The 16,398-nt window shown below is 32.8% G+C and overlaps 1 protein-coding gene across 1 annotated transcript in view; it reads left to right on the forward strand.

The window, feature by feature from the left end:
• LOC145283662 (uncharacterized) overlaps window positions 1–14,173 on the forward strand; it is a 22,033-nt gene extending 7,860 nt beyond the window's left edge. The window contains exon 2 of the mRNA XM_080132663.1: window positions 13,149–14,173. Within this exon, the coding sequence (XP_079988789.1) occupies window positions 13,149–13,151 (3 nt within the window). The 3' untranslated portion in view covers window positions 13,152–14,173. The remainder of the gene's footprint in view (window positions 1–13,148) is intronic.
• Window positions 14,174–16,398: the final 2,225 nt, after the last annotated feature.

Genomic DNA, 16,398 nt, shown 5'->3' on the forward strand with positions numbered 1-16,398 from the left:
AATCCATGCAAATTTTTAACTGTTTATGTTTCACGCGCGCACAATCTATTCTTACACACACACACACACACACACACACACACACACACACACACCAAAGTAAAAACTACAACATTCTGCATTTTATATTTTTTGTATTACGTAGAAAATGAAATGGAAAAAGTAACAATATTATCGAAATAAACTCATATCACTGAGATTTTTATATTTCGTTATTATTATTAAAAGACTTTATAAGAAATGAGGGACAATGTGTTGCTGTTGTTGTTGTCGTTATTATTATTATTATTATTATTATTATTATTATTATTATTATTATGTATATTTACAATTTAAAGTTTTAGTGTCATAGTATATTGATTTTATTCTTTGTAAGGGGACTGAAAAGTGTTGCTATTTTTTCCGACGAAATTTTACCCTTGCTGGGGGTGAGTATTCTAGTATATATATATATATATATATATATATATATATATATATATATATATATATATATATATATATATACTATACATGTTTAAAAAGGATGTGTCCTCTATAGTAAAAGACCTGACGGAATGGTTAATTGTAGGTATAGACCGTTTCATACCCTTGAAAAAGTTCCAGCAAAAACCTAACAGCCAGCCATGGTTCTCTCCAGAATGTGCTGCTGCCATTGCGCACAGAAATCACTTTTTCCACTGCTTCCAACTTAATAGATGTATGGAAACTAAAGCCGCTTTCAGGACTGCCAGCAACCATTGTGAGAAAGTAATAAAGAACGCAAGAGAGTTGTAGTCTCAGTCCGTCAAGTCCAAAGTAGCTGAGCAGCGGCTTGGTTCCCACCAGTTTTGGCAAATAGCAAACAGAATCCTGAACAGAAGCGTGTTCTCTATACCAACTATCATCAATGGACCTGAAGTAATCTCGTCAGCATCAGACAAAGCCAATCTCTTTACCAGTTCTTGATGAGCCGTTCCATATAAGTTAGCAAATTTACCGAATTGATTACTATATTGTCCAATTTCTGGTGTACACTCTTTAACCCTTATCCTCGAGTGGTCTTTTGGCCTTGATAATGTGGTGATGCCTGTGGAAAAAAAGAAATATATGTATATATATATATATATATATATATATATATATATATATATATATATATATATATATAAATCTATAATATAAAGCTGAATGTCTGTGTGTGTGTGTGTCTGGTCACGAATAGGTTCCTAAGGCTCCTATATGGTTGAGTGGTTGACTATTTTAAAAAACTGATTACATATAATGATAGAAGATGTATCGAGACACAGGAATGGGTATGTTTGATCTGGCAGAACAGTGGTTCATTAAAATTGTGGAGTCTGCGTTCGCGCCTGGTCCACAAAGTATGGAAATAAAAAATTTAAAAATTAACAAAAAACATTTACAAGGGTTTTTGATATAGATGTACATAAGAATACTTTGATAAGTATGTTTTAATTTAAATAGGGATGATATAATAAAATTGTGGGGTCTGCGTTCGCGCCTGGCCTCCATAGAATGGAAATAGGCACAGACTTTAATAAAGACTTTTCATATCTATCTGCGTAAGTATACTTTGATAATTATGTTTCAGTTTGAAGAAATATGGTATAATAAAATTATGGGGTGTTCGTTCGCGCGTTACCTCCATAGAATGGAAATATGTCACAAAGTTTAACAAGGTTTTTTAATATAGATCCACAGAATATTGTGATAAGTATTTCAGTGTGAACAGGCATGGTATAATAAATTATGGGGTTTATCTATTTTATTTTTACTTTCATCATATTTTGTTTTGGTTTTGATACCCCCCAAATTAAAAGCTATCTCTTTACAACCCTTCCTTTTCATAACTTATCATACTTTAATAAATCAGAGTCCATTTCCTGTAGGCTGTTTTTGAACCCAGTCAACGACGGGTACTTTTGCTAGTATATATATAAATATATATATGTATATATATAAATATATATATATGTATATATATGTATATATACATATATATATACATGTATATATATACACATGTATATATATATATATATATATATATATATATATATATGTATATATATATAAATTTGTTTTTTTTTGTGTATTGATATTCATCATACAAACCCCTTTTTTATTAGTTTGAAAAGAAAATACAACATTATTATATATGAGTCGTAGAATTGCATTGGTCTGCAAAAGATCTAGCTGATTTGCATATTCTTTTAAACGTTCATTTTGATTAATTCTCTATTAATTTTCCAGTTTTCTTGTGGGATGATCATCTTTAGTTAACTATTACGTGTAATCATATTCATACAGATATTCTACATGATTTATACTTGCGTAATATTTCTGTAAAAAGTGTATAGTAAACACAAGTCTCCTTCTATATATATATTTATGCTTGTGTATATAGCTTTCTTTTAAAAATGTTGCCTACCAAACTATTCTGTCAGTTTTTGTTCTACAGACATGAAACTTAATATATTGGGTATTCTACCCCATTGCGAAACTTTATATTTGTATTTTAGACGGAGAAAATCGGTGCAAAAGTGTGAAAATTAAAAATTGGAATTAGTCAGGAAAGTGATCGAATGACGGCATTACGAATATACATGTGTAACGTAATAGCTATTGGTTCATGTTTCAATTTTTAGCTTTGCAGCAAAAATGTCTTCATAGCTCAGGCATTAACGTCAAATGAAAAAGTGAATTGTAAGTTAAACGTTTTGGTTTCAATTCTCGGTAATGATGTACGAGTCATGTTTTAAAAAAAACTTTTTAAATCATTACTATATATTGGATCCGATATAATATAATAAAATAATAAAGAATCTGCATTAATCAAAATATCATGTATAAGCGTATTTTACGACCGGACAATCCTTGTATATATATATTCCTCTCTGGACCAAAGTACCGTAGGTTTGCAACAATAGATGCCAAATACAAATTTATTGTGTCTAGACATGTAGCCACTATCTTATGTAACTTTACAACAACATTATAAACACATTTATTCCTTATAGTAAAATCCTACGTTTCATCCTAGAAGCAACATCATCACAATCGTACCATCTTTAGACTAAGTAGTTCCTACTTTTTCCTCTAAATCTGAAGATCTTCTACTGCCCCCAGTCATCATCGAGAAGAAATATACACATTACCTATATTGTCCTGGCACCCTTCGTCACTGCATCATACACTCATAGACCGAACATTATCTTTCCATTTCTCGATTCAAAAATAATTTCTCCCCTCTAACATTCATTGGTGTATGAGCTGACAAATCAATTATCTGGGAATACATATCTATTTACAAAAACCAACGCGCCAGAACTTTTTCCAATATGGCGGCTTCTCTACACGAAACAATCATTAAAAATTAACCAAATACAACGATATTAACTGCTCATTACTAGAAATTTAAGTACTGATATATTTCAATTACTTATGCACATTTCACAACTAACCCCCATAAAAAAAAAAACCTGAAACGAAAGCATAACATTTACGAATACTAGTTTATACTTCTTTGCATTCCGAGCGGCTTATCAAACCAAACACACATCATGTTTTGTTCGATAAGTTGCTCGGAATGCAAAAAAAAGTAACAGTATTTCTTTTGTTTTCTTTTGTATTTGTGGAGTTTTGTCACCCTGTTGAAATAATAACGTTATTACTTTGAAAGCCATTCTTAACATGGGGAGGGGAGAGTATTTTTAACTATTCTGTGCTTCAGCATCGTATATACCATTATTTACAGTCGTGTTGCCTTTTTCGCGTGCGCGTGTGCACGGTATGCAAAAATATCATTCATCTATAAATTATAAAAAATGTTTACGATTAGAAAAAAAAATTTACTGCCAGTTTTCTTTATTAAAACTAATATCATATTTTATTTTGTCTGGACAAACCACTGTACTTTCACCTAACACTTTACGGTTTCCATAACTATCTTTCACTAGAAAAATTCCGTTTATTGCCATTTTTCTTTAATGACGGTAAAAACAAATTTCAATTATTCTTTAACTAATTATTCTTGATTAAATACTGTAATTACACCTACCACTTTATGATTACAAAAAAAAAAAATAAAAACTTCTAAGAAACAAGCTTTGTTCATGGAATCTACGTTTTGATTTAGGCACAGATAAAGAGTGGGGAAAATTATTGACAGTGGTTTCAGCTAGACGGGTGTTTATCGTGAAAGATTGGCGAGGGTGGACCAGAGATTGGAGCTCAGACGAACACCTGCCATGGAAATAACGATAGAACAAAGACAGGCTCGCAACGTCTCTTCTGTAGGAGAGAGGTTGCAGAGAAGAGAAAAGGGCATCCCCCACTAAGCCACAAAGTCTATTTTGTACTCTGTCAAGGCAGGATAGGCTGTTTTTAGCTGCTCTTGCCCAGATGTGGCAGCAGTACTTCCTCCTTGGACGTACTTGGCTTTTATATAGATAGATAATTGCATCAGTAGTGAGATATCTTCTGGAGCGCTAGAAGGACCCCACCATTTTCCCAGCGACGTTTGCAACAGACTTGATGTACGTGTTCCACTTAAGATCAGGAGTAAAGGTCAAACCCAGAAGCTTGTCAAAACATGGAGCCTCCCCAAGACGAGAGCCATCCATTTCAATTGATGCCAGATGGGGATCAGAGCGTTGATGATGTAAAGATAGGAGCTTGGTTTTGATGCATTAAAAGTAACCAGCCACCTCTTCTCCCACTGTACCACGTGCTCGAGATCAGAGGAGAGAGAATTAGAGGGAATTTTGTCATTTACGGCCTTTGATGTGTTGCCATAGATGGTCGTGTCATCAGCATAGATGTCAATGAATGATTTAAGTATGTGTTTTGGGAGATCATTGATGCAGATCAGGAAGAGAGTTGGGCCAAGGATGGACTCCTGAAGGACTCCAGCATTAATACTGTGGGCCTCTGATTTCTGTCCATCAACCACTACTCTTATGAGCCTATCAGAGAGAAATGATTTAATTATCGAGAAAATATTTCCAGTTATACCGTAGCTGGAAATCTTGTGTAGTAGGCCCTTATGCCATACCTTATCTTTGATATGTCAAGAGCAATTGCCCTAGAAAGGAAACCTTTGTCTAGAGATTCATTAATCCTATAAGATATAACCGTTAGCACATCTGCTGTAGATCTAGCAGAGTGGAAACCATATTGCGTGTCACTAAGAAGGTTATTTCTGCTGAGGTGGTTGACTACTTCTCTATTTAATATGGATTCCAGAAGCTTATTCATGACACACAGGAGACTTATTGGTCTGTACAGAGAAGGAGATGACTTATCACCTGAATTCTTAAATACAGGGCATACTAATGAGGTTTTCCAGGGTGTTGGAAAGCACTTCTCCTTAAGGCAACGCTTAAACAGTTTTGTAAGTATAGGGGCAAGTTTCGGTTGAAGCTTTTTCAACACTATAATTGGAATGCCATCAGGACCAGTTGCTTTACTACAATCAAGTTTCATGATTAGCTTGGCGACCTCACGAAGATATTGGTATGTTGCATAGTGTGTTGTCTGTTATAGGAGGAAATACAAGTAGTTGATGACCTTCGTCGCATGGGGTAGAATTAGTTGCAAAGTTCTTGGCAAATAGTTTGGCCTTATCTGATGCCGATGAGATGACCTCAGGTCCATTGATGATAGTTGGGATAGGACATACGCTTCTGTTCAGGATCCTGTTTGCTATTTGCCAAAATTGGTGGGAACCAAGCCGCTACACAGCTACTTTGAATTTAACCAACTGAGCATATAGCTCTCTTGCATTTTTTATTACTCTTTTACAGTGGTTGCTGGCAGTCCTGAAAGCAGCTTTAGTCTCAGTGCATCTATTACGTTGGTTGCTATGGAAAAAGTGATTTCATAAACAACATACACTCACATCGTCGACGAACATAATCTAAAAAAAAAAAAAAAACTACAATATTATGGACTTTTATCTTATATATACATTTGGTGGTACACACGCATTTGTTACTGTGCAATTTTATGTTCACTTTTTTGGGGTTACGAGAATTTGGTTGGTTGGTTGTTTTTGTTTTACGGCATATCAACCCTATTTGGTTATTTAATGCTGAATCCAAAGATTTTGAAGAACATTTTTTTTAATAGAGTATATTTGTTGTTTTCACGTCGGTTTCTATTTAACTCATAGCTGGGACTACCACTCCGGGTCAGAGTGGACCTGAGAGCAATGGTAATTAAAGGGTGGCTCCACACTCCCCAAAGCCCAAAAGCTGGGGCCTCACCACTAGATATAGTTTAAGGTCATATCCAGGACCCCCATTGAGGGACTTTTACCCTCTGCAAGAGGGCAGTCGGCGTATTCTAATGCCCCACCGACAGGGCCTGGGGTTACGAGAAAAATACAGTTTTGGTTCTGACACTACACTGCATGCATCTTTTCTGTCCTAGGTCAATGGAGTAGAAATCATTCTAGAATGAGGAAATTTTTTTTTGGGGGAGAAAGGGTTGATTGAACTTATCTGTTCTGGCTTTGTGCCAAATTACCAGCGGGCATCACTAATACACAGCAGTTCAAAATGATTATTTAATATTTTTTACACTTAACATTCTTTCATAACTCCTCAGGCAACGCCGAGAAACGGGTCCTGCTAGTATATATATATATATATATATATATACATATATATATATATATATATACACACGTAGAGTCCCCAGTTTTTTTCACGATACTTCTATTGCAGTTGTCTCAGGACGAAGAACATGTCAGTAGTACCCCTGTTTGCTCTAAAACCACATTGAGTTTCTGAGAGATGGTCTTCTGCAATGGAAGGTATCAGTCTGTTTAAGAGCAAATGGGCAAGGATTTTACCTGCGATGAAGAGCAGGGTGTTCCCCCGGTAGTTAGAGCAGACTGACATTTTGCCCTTGTTTTTGTACAAGGTAACAATGACTACATCACAGAGATCCCGTGGGAGTTCTCCTTGCTCCCAACAACAGACAAGGAACTCATGGAGTCTGCTGTACAACGCTGGGCCTCCATATTTCCAGATATCTGGTGGGTTCCCGTCGATTCCTGACGCCTTTCCACTTTTCAACTGCTTTATGGCCACATTGAGTTCTTCCATGGAGGGAGGTTCATCCAATTCCATTTTGGCTGGCAGTTGAGGGATGCGAAGAATTGCTGAGTCCTCAGCAGCCATAGCTGACGTGACATTGGATTGCAGCTGCTGTAGCCAAACCTGCGTGTCCCACACCGGGCTCAACAGGCACAAGCATGCCTGCAGTCGACGTGGACAACTCCCTTCATAGAATCTTAGTTTGCGAAGTACCGTCAAGAAGATATATATATATATATATATATATATTAGTTTACTAAAAATTTTTTAAAAATTATTTTTAGATCCAAACCATAAACAGAAAAAGTCGAGTTCATCTATGTGATAACGTGTAAATTACCAAAATAAATAAAGGAGGGTTTGAACCCAGCATAGCCGCTTTCGTAGGCCATAACGGTATCCATTAAGCCAACCCTAAACTACTCAGCATGTTTACACAAATATTTTGTATCTGTGTCATGTGATTCATATTTTATAATCATTTTGACCTCTGTTACACTCATCACAATGAGGATCGGTCAAGATATTTAAAATTTAATACAATACTGAAGTTTTAGTCTGACATAATTAGCTATGCGTTTACAACTGCCTGAGGTTAGTCATTGGATTATTATTTTTCTGTTTCGGAGTTGTTTTTCTAGACAGGTGACAAAAGCAATTTTTGTTTATTTCCCATTTTTATGAAAGCACAATTTTAGACACACCTGATCCTGTTGAAATCTGATAACCATTTTACTTGAGTCCAATCTCAACGCCCAAAATGCCAGGCTGGAGATAAAAATTTATAAATAAAGCTGTAGCATTATTCGGTGTTTCTGGTCGGGTATTTGGTATAAAAGCCCTTTGTCACAGGCAAAACAAAAGCACGGAACAGGTCGTGCGTGGTATTCTTATGAAATGAATAGTATGCATAGGCTTACTAGTAGTGGTAGTAGTAGTATTCAACTGTTTCGCACAGGTGCTTACGGATAGGGTAATAAAATTACAAAACTTTGCAGAACCAGTTTTTGGGTTGTTTTTATTTTTAGTTTAAGAAGTCTTTTGCACAATGTGGTGAGAGTTATTTTGATGATTCAGTTTTGATATACTTATTCGTGATATTATATCTTTTAATTTATCTGATCGCATATCACTCATGGGTTAAGCTATTCATAAGCATTGTTTGTAAAATGCAATATTTTTAATCTGTTAATTATTTAATAATTTATTTAGAATGAATAAACTTAAGTTCGAGAATCTTATTAAAATATCATTTGGTTAAAAAAAAAAAATCGACATGCACCTCTTGCTGTTAAGTTCTTATATAATAGAAGCAATTAAGCCAGTCCGATTTTAGAAGTTAGACAGCGATAGAACTGCATCTGAAGAGTCAATATTTGATTCTAACTTACTATTTTATTTTGTTGAACATGTTATTTACTTTCTTACCAGGAGGTTAAACGCAAGTTAAATCATGATTTTGAGAACCCAACGCATTAGTATAAGCGTATTCTGTCCTACAAACAATGCCTAAGCATCCCCGTCGGCCTCAGTCGACCTCCTAGAACTGAACGAAACCATATCTCAGCTTGTCAGAAATAAAGCCACTGTCACACTGAATTGTATCATAGTTCTGTTGGTGCATGCTATTGAAAACAAGAAATTTAAATTCGATTTGATTTCTTTCCAAATATATTTAATCCTTCTCGGAATATTTTTTTTTGCAGCTGAATGAAGTATTAATATTGTTTATAACGAAATTTATTTCCTGTTTTCTGCTTCTAACATGCAAAAGTTTAAATGTAATGTGAACAGACATTTTGCTGATCTCTCAGTTGCCTGTTAGATCTGATGCCAACAAACAAGCGTTTTTGAAATTAATTTAATTGGAAATATTTTAGGTTAGTTGGGAACCGAAATTTATAGACGAACCAGAAGTTAATTTTGCTTCATTATGTTTTAAAAAAGATACGTCTTTATGTACGTTGAATAAATTCTCTAGTTAAATATATACGTGTAAATTTTAGTGGCAAAAATATGTTGTTGTAGATTGTAATGCAAGTTTTAGCATTGTTTTGTAAACAAGACGACAAACTTTTTCTAAGGGGAGGTTTACTAAAAAAAATTGTAGATAAGCAATAAAAAAGCATGCCGTCGTTTTCTATGGCACTAGTTGTATAATACTATACATGTATCCAAGTTTACCGCCTATGTTCCTTTCGACAACAGGTACGCCACTGTATTCAGTGATTTGTTATTATTAAGCATCATTCATTAATTTCGTACAAATTAGATGATTATTGTTGGCATTCGTTTTCCTGATATCTTTCTAATCAAAATTATTTCTAGAAAACATCGTAAATGTTGCAAACATTCCTAAGTGAAAACGTTTCTATGGATCAAACTGGATTCGGATTTGGCACACTTAGGATGTCAGTCTGTGTCGTTAACCACTTAGTAACCGTCACCTCCTTGTCGCCTGTGACATCGGTTGTGGTGATTATTTGTGCCCATTTGCCACTGTTTCTGGTTTCAATGAATGTTTTTTTCTCCATGCCTTCTTAAGGCACCCGGCTTTCATTTTGCTGCCTAGTTTAGGTTTTTACAAAAGCTGATATACTCGTTGTTTCTTCCAACATGGGCGAATTTTTACAGCCCTCTCTAGCTTCTGGAAGCTCCTGTATACCCCCTGTCTCGACGCTGTTTTGCCGCTAGATAAGGCTGGTTTGGACGAGAGAGTTAGGCTGGTTCTCCGCAAACCAGCTTCACTCGGTAGTAAATGGGTCTCCAGGATGTCTTCGCTCATTTCAATACTATTTGTATAATAATATACATCATATATATATATATATATATATATATATATATATATATATATATATATATATATATATTTAACACTCAGTATATATATATATATATATATATATATATATATATATATATATATATATATATTTAACACTCAGTTAATTAACAGTTTACCGACTATCCCAGATAAAATATATATAAAAATTAATTTAAATAAAATGTAAATTCTTATAATTTTCTAATGATTTAAATTCGCAAATTACTTATTATTATTTACATGAAAATAATGATAAAAAAACATGTTTAACATATTTTAAATGCTCATGAGAAAAAAAATATTCTAAGGCTTATACAGAAAATATACATATTCAGTGGTGAAAAAGCACATCTAATATATAAAGTTATCTTATGGAATTTTAACAGTTGGACCTAAATAGCATTTAAGTAGACATATCCAAATTTGATTTTAACTAGCCAATTTTCAGTCGTTATTGTTGTACGATTAGCACTATTTCCACGGCATAATGTTGATACACCAGTTCTCATTAGATCACTGAAGTTAAGCAATGTTGAGCCTGGCCAATACCAGATGAATGACCGTATGGGAATACCAGGTGCCGTATGTAGGAGGACATCGACACTTCCGGCAACTCCTATATAGCACCTGATTTCCAGCTGTATTGACGATGACTTGCCGTTAGACCAGGCTGGTTGGACAAAAGAGTGAGGCTGGTTCTGCGCAAATCAGATTCACTTTAAACAAACTTCCAGCACTATACATCCATCATCCATAGGATGAGCAGAAGATCTTTGTTGTTCTGATGGATGAACCGCTTTATTGATACTATAATGAGATAATTTGTTGCAGTTTATTAAAACTATTTAATCATGCCCGGACAACTGATAATATGAAAACATTTTTTAATTATTAGTGAAAACTCATATTTGAAATTGGATATATATATCTAATAATAATTAAAAATTAACTAAAAAACAAAACAAAAAAAAAACTTTTATTCCCTCCAAACAAGCCATATTGCCACTGAATTGAAAGTGATTATTCTGATCATGGAGCATTCTAAATGGGAAGTTGTGCAGCAAGATATTTGTTCACATTGCATTTAAATTTGTGCATGTTTGATACAATCAGAAACAGGGAGGAAATCCCAAAAGTAAACGGCTCGAGGAAATAAACTATTGGAGTAAAAAGTTTTTCCGCATCTGAAGAATATAAAAAGAGCTGTTTCCTTTACAACAATTTTTTTTTGTTTTCCTGTATAAATTAAAAACATGTTCAAGCAAATAAAAATAAAAATAAAAATTTATCTTAATTAAAATAACTTCAGTGCATCCAGGCAAGTTGATTATAGTTTATTAATGACGAAGTTCATAGTTTCAGGAAAACAAAAATCTTTATTTAAATTCTCAGTACTTGTGCATTACTATTTTTTTTTTTTTTTTGACATTTTTCATTTTTTGAAGAACTCCTTTGGAGGGAGAGATAATTAAAAAATTCTAATAACATAAAATAAAACATAAACTATCTGAACATTTATTGAATTGTGAAATGAAGAAAAATTAGTTTTCTTAAAATATGTCACTCGCATTCCAACAATCACTTTTCAAAATTATTTACAAATTTTAAAATTTTACATATAATACTAAGTTTCATTCATTTCAGATTTTTCTTAATTTAATTCAATAAAATGTTCAAATAATTAATGTTTTATTTTGTATCATTATATTACTTTAGTGTATTTATTTTGTTTTTAACTAAATGTAACACGGAATTTCAAATTTTCGGATTGTCTTGAATTGTCTCCCGCTGAAAGTAATTCTACAAAATGGAAAAAAAAAAAAAAAATGAGTAGTGCATAACTACAACATTGGCTGATTGCCGTTGCCCCTCCTCAATGATTAACGCGGGGGGGGGAGGGGGACTATTATTAACACAACTTAATGAAGCACCTGCCGGTTCGCTAGGTGTATCATAATTTTTAGGGAATTTTTGACACCCCTAACACGAAACTGCGAATAAAATATTAAAAAACTCGTAATGTCTCTTTTAAAAGTGGGTTGTTTATTTTCTTTATGGATTATACTTCCAAAATAAACTATTAAAGTTGTATAAAAAGTAATAGAAATATTAGTTTTTTAATTTTTAAAAATCAGTTTTTTACGTAATGAAATTAATTGAATTTTACGAGTTAAATATCTTTCAATTTTTAAACTTTAAAAATCTGTCAAAGTTTTTCTATTGATTCAATTTTTACGATATTTTCAGGGTCAATGTGAAATTTTATGCTCTTTTCAATAAACCGAATATAATATTTTAGACAAACGTTTTTTTTTAAATTCGCCCCCCCCCATTTTGAAATGTCTATTAAAAAGTAAATAATTAATTTACTCACCAAAGTTTTATATATCACAAATTGAAGACAAAAGATCAATAAATAATATATTCAAATTTAAAACAAAAAAACAAGTGTTTCTTGGAGATTTACCTGTAAAGTCCGAATTTTTTTTTAAATCACGTTGTTTTTTTTTTTTTTTTTTTAATGAAACCTTGGTCCTTGCTCCTGTAATTGAAAAAAAAAAAAGGTTGAATTACATTTTTCGAGTAGTTATAAGCTTGGAAAGACAGGGGTCGAATTATTCAATATTTTTTAACGCATTCGTAAGATCAGTTTCTGACACACATACCTGTTCGCTAGACCTAACAGCGTCTGTCACATCTCTCATTTAAAACTTGTGCCTCGCCTTGATTTATGACGTCATAAGTTACATTAAGTCGAGTTCTCAGCTCAACTATATTAAGTCGAGTTCTCAGCTCAACTATTTGTTGTCATTGAACCATCCTCGTAAATAACATTTTGGTTATTCGATTCATCATTTTCAATCCTCTCGTTGTATTCTTCATCACCGAACTTAGACTTTATTCTTCTCATTAACTTTCATCCTCGAATGGCTTTTGACCTTGACCTTTTTGTTGAATCGATAGTAAAAAAAAAATTTGGTTCTCCGTTGAGCTAAAACTTTGTACAAAGAGAAACTAGTACTTAGTATTTAACTTTTTTGTTGTTATTTTCTTTGAAATCTATTTGGTTTGTTTCTTTGTTATTTTCTTTCTTTCTTTATTGTCCAATTTATTTATTTATTTATTTATTTATTTTAGTTTTCGCGGTGTTTAATTCTTTGAATAACAACCGGGATAACATCGTTTTTTTTTTTAATCATGTATATTTACAGTGAAAACGTCATCCTATCGAGAGACTTCAAATCCTGCAATGGGCTACGGTTCACTGAGGTGTTCAAGTCAGATATGCTGCTTCAATTCCGTTCAAGTTTCGCCACAATGACAGTCTGTATTATAGATTTAACAAAACAAGACATCCTGTAAAATCTTTAAACCTGTGCGTTGAATGATGAACACATCAGAGATCAACAAAAGCATGCTGGGATCTTTTGTAAAAGCCCCCACCCCAAGAGAACCCGGTCAAAACACAAAACGTTTTCTTATTTATTCAAGAGGATGAAAGCCATCTATATCATTAAGTATTCGCATAAAATGATCTTTTTTTTTGTCCAGAAGTTCCCCTTCCATGAAAAAAACAAAAATTGCGTGATGTATGTACCCATGACGAAAAGAAAATATCATACACCAAAAAAATCACGTAAATTCATCATGTTCTATTATAAATATATATAAAATCATTTTTAAGCGATTAATGGAAATTAGTAGGTATTACAATAAAAAATCTCGAAAATTAAATTTTTTTTTTAGATCGTTTTTAAAATGGCGACTTGAGACAGCCCCTCTTCGATTACTCAGAAAATTTGATTTTCCTATTTAAAAAAATAGAACTACTTTATCAATTTACGTGATTTTTGGAATATGATATTTTTAGTTCATCACGGGTACGTACATTATACATATTTTTCTTTATTTTTGTTTTTTTTAATATAGAGAAAATTCTGGACAAAAACAGCTATTTTTTCTTATATTTCTGCCTTCACATAAACTCACACAGCGTTTCATAATTCTGCGATGCGTTTCACAGTTGCCTTTATTAATTTTGTACAGCCTAATCCTAACTGTAATCGTAACCCTAATATTAACCATGTCTAACCGGAACTCACAAAAGTAAGTCAATCCCATTTGTGTGCATTGCGTCAGAATAGTAGGGGTATTTCATCTTTTTGCAAAACTTATTTTCCCATTAATAGCAGAGCTCTCCTACAAAAAACAAAAACAAAAAAAACAAAAACAAAAACAGGCTGTTTCAAAGTTAAACGTGACAGGCCGAGGAAAATTCTATTTCAAATTTAAGCATGACAGACCAATGAAAATGTTATTCTATACTTAAGCATGACAAACCAACAAAAACGTTATTCTAAAATTAAACATTAAACCGACAAATCATAACAGACTGACGAAATTCCAGCTAAATTTCAAACTAAAGTGTGACAGACCAACGATAATGTTATTTTAAACCCCAGCTTGAAAGACAAAGAGAAATTCTATTCTAAACTTAAGAATGAGCAGACCTATCGATGGATAAACCGACTGCTTGACTCTTTTTTCTTGCATCGAAAATAAGACTATCTATTCAATTAGAGAATTTAATGATGGGAATCCTATTTCAAACGCAGGCATGACAGATCAACAAAAATTCTATTTGATATTTAAACGTAGCAGACTTAGCGACGGACGAAATGTCTCATATAGCTGCGAGTACGCATCTAAAGAATGTTGATAAATACAACGAATGAAATAACCAGAAAATGTTAGAGAGTAAAAGAAGAGAGTTGGTGAATAGAAAACCGTGGTTGGCAGAACAGATCACTCAAAAAGTAAAATGGAAGTAATTTTCAAAATATTCAGTCGTCAGAAAATAGATGACCTTTTTGGACTTCGTTCCACACAGCGACCATAATAAGATGATGCGGATTAAAGTTCCTGTGAAGTTATGACGCAACAAGCCGGCCGGTGATTGTCTGTCTTACTGAGTTCATAATTTAATATTCTAAATGTTCTACATCGTTTGTTCTCATCAATTCATCTCAATGATCTGAAAAGGTACTTTAAATTTATTTGATATCAATTTATCATTTAAATATGATCTTTTTTGACGAAGTTACTTTTTTTTTTATTAGAGACCCCCCCCCTCCAACTAATCTGTAAACTAATAATGTCTTTATTAAACCAGAATGAGCCACCAAAAATGACACCCATGGAAAAGTTAATTAAATGCAAAATCTGTTCTGTAATGAAACCATATTTGATAAAAAATAAACTTTAATATATGCTGAATTTTTCCCCAAAGTTTGCATCATAAGCGTCCAAACGGTGTTTGTTTTATCGCCGTTTAATGATATGCACAACTAGATACCACATGTAAAATCTTAATAACCTTTTTTTTTTAAATCGACCCAGACAAGGTGTGACGCCACTTGATGTAAGGAGCTAAAAAATACTACTTCAAGGTTAAATACTTGTTAACGATAAGTGTTAGCTGGAATAGATTCTGACCTAGAAAAAAAAGCAATTCTTCTCTTTTTGGTAGAAACATCTTTTATGGAATGTGAGAACTAAAGGACAAAACAAGTGAAGCGAGAGTAAATCCAATATCCATTTTCCACTCTTCTAAAACACCCTCCTCTCTTTCCACTGTCCTGATTTTGTTTGTGATTGTCCTCTTCAGTTCGGTAATAATCTGGGGATTATTTTGATAGATATTACCTTTGAAATAACTCCACAGATAAAAAAATCTGAGGGCTTTAAGTCGAGAATTTAAGAATGTGAAACCGATTTAGGATCACACCTCTTACAAATGAGTTGATCATCAAAATTTCTCAGCATATCATTGAATGGCAATGAAACGAAAAATGTTGGCTATTTATGGTTGAAACTTAGCGGATGCCATGCATAAATTGAAATTTATTTATATCAAATATGGTTGAGTTGTAGAAAAGGTCGTGAATTTTATGAACAATTCCATATGTGACGTTTTTGAGTGAGTCACGGTTTATTTCTTTTATTTACATTTTTTTTTAATCCTTTGACTTTTTTAAAATGTTAAACTCAAGTAACAATATTTATTTATTTTGTTTAAATATTCTTAAATAAGATCTACGAAAAAGACTCGATTATCGTTTGCACACCCCCTTGAAGAAACTGCTTTTCTACTAAACCTTAAACAATAACTATAAATATATGAATTGAATAAAACTTATTTTCCATTTATAATCAAAGATTTCATAAATATTCATGATGTACGCAAAATATACTTGAAAATATGTAATTACATATAATCAATGTTTCTGCGAAATTAAAAAAAAAATATTTGCAAAGAAATAATTTATTTTTCTATTTCCTAAATGTAATCCTATGCCTAACAAAACTAAGTGAGCATATTTCAATTTATTAAAAAAAATATGTTAGCTTAATTTTTCTTCTTAAAAATAATATTTAATTTTATAAGCTTGCATTAAATAA

The sequence above is a fragment of the Euprymna scolopes genome, chromosome 8 (genome assembly GCF_053919585.1).
Source record: "Euprymna scolopes isolate OS-2025 chromosome 8, ASM5391958v1, whole genome shotgun sequence".
Taxonomy (NCBI): domain Eukaryota; kingdom Metazoa; phylum Mollusca; class Cephalopoda; order Sepiida; family Sepiolidae; genus Euprymna; species Euprymna scolopes.